At 50.2% G+C, this 6,000-nt stretch overlaps 1 protein-coding gene across 1 annotated transcript; it reads right to left on the reverse strand.

Annotated features, from left to right (window-relative positions):
* Positions 1–3,029: 3,029 nt before the first annotated feature.
* LOC105715306 (NADH dehydrogenase [ubiquinone] 1 alpha subcomplex subunit 7-like) lies at positions 3,030–4,980 on the reverse strand. The gene is made up of 2 exons (XM_064366100.1): positions 4,966–4,980; positions 3,030–3,506 (listed from the first exon to the last, which is right to left on the reverse strand). The coding sequence occupies exons 1-2, from the start codon at positions 4,978–4,980 to the stop codon at positions 3,030–3,032; spliced, it is 492 nt and encodes a 163-aa protein (XP_064222170.1).
* Positions 4,981–6,000: the final 1,020 nt, after the last annotated feature.

Below are 6,000 nucleotides of genomic sequence, written 5' to 3' on the forward strand. Positions count from 1 at the left end.
AATTGAAAAATAAGTAAATAATAAATAAAGGTTGCAAGCCCATCACTTCAGGTCCTGCCTCCTCTTTATGGGTCCCCAGAGGCAAAGGGGGCAGGACACAGCAGCCTTTGTGTAGCTGTGTGTCGGGTAGAAGGACGCGTCTTTGCCCCTAAAACATTTCAAGAAGCCCAATCGTTTTGGAAGATACACCTCTGCCACATCGTTGCTTGCAACTCAATTACACCTGTGTCTCTGTAATAAAGGCTATTTCTCCTTAAGTGTACATGTCTTTAGAGATCTAGCTTTTGTCATTGGTCTGTTTCTAAAATCATGGGAACGGACTTGGACCATTAAAAATGGACAGTAAAGCCCGGTGCCATGGTGTGCACCTATGATCTCAGCTACTCAGAAGGATGAGGCAGGAGGATCATCTCAGTCTGGAGTTACGGAGACCAGCCTCAAAAATCTGCAATAAGGCTGGGTGTGGTGGTGCATGCCTGTAATCCCAGCTATTTGGAAGGCTGAGGCAGGAGAATTGCTTGAACCCAGGAAGCGGAGGTTGCGGTGAGCCAAGATCGCGCCACTGCACTCCAGCCTTAGTGACAGAGCCAGACTCTGTTTAAAAAAAAAAGTCTACAATAAATGGTAAAAAGAACTGGGTGCAGTGGCTCACGCCTACAATCCCAACACTGGTTGGGAGGCCGTAGTGGGTGGATTGCCTGAACTCAGAAGTTCAAGACCTCCCTGGGCAACATGGCAAAACCCCGTCTCTACAAAAAAAACAAAAATTAGCCAGGTGTGGTGGCAGGTGCTGTAGTCCCAGCTACTTGGGAGGCTGAGGCAGGAGAATTGCTTGAACCTGGGAAGGGGAGGTTTCAGTGAGCTGAGATCACCCCACTGCTCTCCAGCCTGGGTGACAGAGTGATACTCTGTCCAGAAAAAAGAAAAAAAGCAAAAGAAAACCAAAACGCAATCGCTTCACCCTCAGCGTGGCCCTCAGGTCCACCTCAGCGAGTCTGTTACCTGACTTTGGTCACTTCCGTCTCCCAGGCCCCACAATGGCTTTGTACCCTTTGGCCATTCTCAGAATGTCAGCTCCCAGGCTCAGCTCACATCTGAGAACCCTGAACTGTCAGGTTGAACTCCCTCTGTTTCCCACCTTCAGGCTAACTAACCTCTCCGCGCTCCCTCAGCCCCTCGCCCCACCCTCAGCCTGGAGCTGTGCCTTCAGCTTCACGGTAACCTCCACCCAGAGCTGTCGCTCCACTTCTCCACGATCAGGACCTTGCCCCATCAGCTCTTTCCTGTCTTGGTTTCAAGTCTCTGTCCTGGCTTCTTCCTGCCACCTACTCACCCGCTGAGGTTGTTCCTGGAATCTCAAACTCAGCATGTCCCCTGACTGCCTCTCCTTGCCTGGCCTCATTGTGAGCAGCACCGCCACCCACCCTGCCTCACCCAATCCCAAAACCTGGGATCATCCAAGACGCCTTCCTCCCTCACCTCCCTCGGAGCCATTCATTCGGGGAACCACAGCGTGCACATTCTGCCTCCCTACTCAGCATTCCCAGCCTCAAATCCCCTGGCAGTTCAGACCTTTGCTTGGCAGCTGCCTCAGCCCTTCCTGGGTGCTTCCCCAGGCTCCTCCCTCCCTGCACCTGCCCCTCCATGTTGCTGCCAGAGTGAGCGTTCTTTTGCAGCAGAGCAGAGGCGGCCACCACCTGGCTTACACCTTGAGGGGCTCCCCATCACCGCCAGAAAGGCCACAGTCCTCCACAGCAGATGAGGCCTTCCCATGGGGAGCCTCTGTGGAACTCATCACATCCATTCCTTGCCTTGCCCTGGTCACCACACCTCTGTGCCCTTGACCGTCCTCATCCCGGGCAGCTCCCCCTCACTATGCGCAGCTGAGCCTTGCCTCAGTGCCCCTGCTCACCCTGCTCCCTTTTCTGGAACGCCGGGCCTCCCTGTTTGCCAGGGCACACCTGCCCATTTTTGAAGACGCGGCTTGGGCACCACCTCCTCCGTGAGTCCTCCTCCCTGCTCTTCTCTGGCCGACTTGGCGCTGCCTGTGCACTCCTGCACTCTCCAGCTTCAGCGCCGTGACTCTCGTGACTCTCGTTAGGTTGATCTGTCACATTCCTCCCTACTTCATCCTGCTCCCTCCCTCCCTTCCATTTTTTTATGTTGATGACTCATTCTGAGGTTCCCAGCTCCAGGAACCTCCAGCTCTAGTGCCCAGCTCAGTGCTTGTGATGCGAACTCAGGAAATATTTGCCAGTTGATTCTCTTCATAGAAATACATAGAAATGCAAGACGCAGATGGAACCCATGAATCTGGCCTGGATGGTGGATCAGGTTTCCCACACTTTCCTCTGCTCAGATGATAAATATCAGTTTTTATTTCAGTGCCCTTTCAGTATTTACCTATGTAAGTTCTGCACACAGCTAAAGACATTTATAAAAACGAACTCACCAATATTCTAATGAAATAACAACTTACAGTTTTGAAATGTCACAGAAAATGGAAAGCCCATGGAAAACCATGCATATTGTAGCCGAATCTGTAGTACACAATCTATTTTTTCAAATAGAGACAGGATCTCACTATGTTGCCCAGGCTGGTCTTGAACTCTTGGGCTCAGGCAATCCACTCACCTCAGCCTCCCAAAGTGCTGGGATTACAGGTGTGAGCCACTGCACCCCGTCTTTTTTTTTTTTTTTTTTTTTTTTTTTTTAATAGAGACAGGGTCTCTCGCTATGTTGCCCAGGCTGGTCTTGGACTTCTGGGCTCAAGCGATCCTTCCACCTTGGCCTCCCAGAATGCTGGAATAACAGGAATGCGCCACCACTCTTGGCTCACAATTTTTTTTTACCTGTTTGGACAAGCAGTGAACCCTCAGACACTTTATCTTCCTCTTATCCTTTAATCCGGTGAATCCATATAACTATCCTGAGACGGTTCCCTCTATTTTTGTGCTTAAGTTGTTGTTGTTGTTGTTTTGAGACGAAGTTTCTTTCTTTCTTTTTTTTTTAAGACTCTTTCTATTTTTTTATTTTTTAAGGTAAAACGAGAAGCGATACTGGAGCTGTACGTATTTGTCATAAATTAGGTCACTCTCTCCCTGGAGGGAATCCAAGGAGGCAAAGCAGTCAGGGGCCCTAAGGGTGCAGTGTTGCAGGCAAGGCTGGTCCGAGGACAGCTCCCAGCTCTTTATGGGAGGCGCTGGAGTCACCGCCTTCTCAGTGGCTGCTACAGCGGAGCTCTCTGCTGGCTTGCCTGACACCAGCGCCTTCTGCAAGGACATGATGATGGAAGGGGACACAGATTCCCGGCGGCCATCGCGAGTGCAATAGTAATTGCTGGAGAGCTTGTGGTTGGGACCCACAGGGAGCTTGGGAGGAGGCTGAGTTCGCTTGGAGATCTCCTGGTAGCGCAGCTGCAGCTTCGCCTGCAGGTCATGCCCAGACGCCCAGTTCCGCAGCCGCTGGACGATACAGGTAGCGGACGCCGTCTTCCGTCCGCGCTTCTCGAGACGGAGTTTCTATCCTGTTGTCTAGGCTGGAGTGCAATGATGCGATCTCTGTTCACTGCAGCCTCTGCCTCCTGGGTTCAAGAGATTCTCCTGCTCAGCTTCCCGTGTAGCTGGGATTGCAGGAACCTACCACCATGCCCAGCTAATTTTTGTATTTTTAGTAGAGACGGGGTTTCACCATGTTGGCCAGGCTGGTCTCAAACTCCTGACCTCAGGTGATCCACCCGCTTCACCCTCCCAGAGTGCTGGGATTACAGGCGTGAGCCACCATGCCTGACCCCCTTTGTTTTAAATTGTTTTTGGGCCAGTGCAGTGGCTCACGCCTGTAATCCCAACACTTTGGGAGGCCAAGGTGGGTGGATCATTTGATGTCGGGAATTCGAGAGCAGCCAGGCCAACATGGTGAAACCCCGTCTCTACTAAAAATACAAAAATTATATGGGCATGGTGGCAGGCACCTGTAGTCCCAGCTATTCAGGAAGCTGAGGCAGGATAATCACTTGAAACCAGAAGGCGGAGGTTGCAGTGAGCTGCTATTGTGCTACTGCACTCCATCCTGGGCAACAAGAGTGAAACTCCGTCTCTAAATAAATAAATAGTTATTAATATGTAGCAGACAAGGGCACACAAGTGTGCAGTTCATTGATTTTCTTACAAACTGCACACACGTGTATAACCAGCACCCAGATCAAGAAACAACTTACCATGGCCAGGTGCTCATGCCTATAATCCTAACTCTTTGGGAGGCCGAGGTGGGTGGATCACTTGATGTCAGAAGTTCAAGACCAGCCTGGACAATGAGGTGAAACCCCACCTCTACTAAAAATACAAACATTAGCCGGGTGTGGTGGCGCAAGCCCTGTTGTTCCAGCTACTCAGGAGGCTGAGGCAGGAGAATCGCTTTAACCAGGAGGCGGAGGTTACAGTGAGCCAAGATGGCGCCACTGCCCTCCAGCCTGGGTGACAGAGCGAGGCTCCATCTCAAAAAACAAAAACAAAAACAAAAAAAAACCTACCAAGACCCAAAAGTCCCTCTTTGTATTCTCCTTCCAGGCAGTACCTTGTCCCCCTCTTAACCCGGCCCTGAAGTTTGTGGCATAGTAGACAGAGTACTGAGACCTCGGCAGGTCTGGTTCTAGACAAACTTCTGCTACTAACTACACCTTTACTTTCATTAGCGATTTTACATTTTGAGGCAGGTCATAATGAGATGACTTTTGTTTTTTCGTGGAATTTTGCTTCCCTTGGGTTGCATTATTTACTTTACTGTAAACCAGAAGGGCTTATAGTGACAAAATGGACAGAGCAGTTACCATGCGCCAGGCACTGTGCTAAGCTCTTTATGTGCCATCTCATTTAATCCTGACAGCTCTAGGAGGTAGTGAAATATCCTCACACTACAGGTGAGAAAGTGGAGACTCAGGAGAGGTTTGGTCAGTTACCTGCCCCACACCTGTTGCTTAACCATGACTCCGGGAGTCCATTGTTAAAGCCATGAGAAATACCTGATAGGAACAAATGAATAAAAGAACAAAACATTAGGATAAAAAAATGATATATTAGTGGCCAGGCACGGTGGGCTAACTCCTGTAATCCCAGAACTTTGGGAGGCCGAGGTGGGCGGATCACTTGAGGTCAAGAGCAGCCTGACCAACATGGGGAAATCCCATCCCCAATAAAAATACAAAAAACATTAGCCGGGCGTGGTGGCGTGTACCTGTAGTTCCAGCTACATGAGAGGCTGAGTTAGGAGGATTGCTTGAAATGGGAGGTGGAGGTTGCAGTGACCTGAGATGGTGCCACTGCACTCCAAGGCAGGTGACAGAGCAAAGACTCCATCTTAAAAACAAAAAAGCTCCCGGGCGCGGTGGCTCACGCCTGTAATCCCAGCACTTTGGGAGGCCGAGGCGGGTGGATCACGAGGTCAAGAGATCGAGACCATCCTGGTCAACATGGTGAAACCCTGTCTCTACTAAAAATACAAAAAATTAGCTGGGCATGGTGGTGCGCGCCTGTAGTCCCAGTTACTCGGGAGGCTGAGGCAGGAGAATTGCCTGAACTCAGGAGGCAGAGGTTGCGGTGAGCCGAGATTGCGCCATTGCACTCCAGCCTGGGTAACAAGAGCGAAACTCCATCTCAAAAAAAAAAAAAAAAAAAAAGCTGCCATGTTTAGTCTTTTCTCTAGCTAGTATCAGGACAATCCACAACTGTGATTGGTCATTGCTTGCATGTGACTTGTGATCGTCCTTCCTGGCCCTTTATCCCTGAAGGGAGTCTTGTCTCACAATCAGAAAGTTCAGCAGGGACCCCATGTCCTGGGCTTGCTGTACCCATAGTCTCTCACAGACGGCCTTGGAGATTGTCACATGGAGGGCCGTTCTAGCCTCCCTGCTCCCTGGCCCTGTTAAACTATTTCAGATCTTTGGACAAAAGACTCACTTTTGTCCTTTTTCTTTCTTCACCCTCTTGATACAATATCCCTTGATAC

The sequence above is a fragment of the Aotus nancymaae genome, unplaced genomic scaffold, assembly GCF_030222135.1.
Source record: "Aotus nancymaae isolate 86718 unplaced genomic scaffold, 86718_ANA_hifiasm-v0.15.2.pri h1tg000064l_0, whole genome shotgun sequence".
NCBI classification, from domain to species: Eukaryota; Metazoa; Chordata; class Mammalia; order Primates; family Aotidae; genus Aotus; species Aotus nancymaae.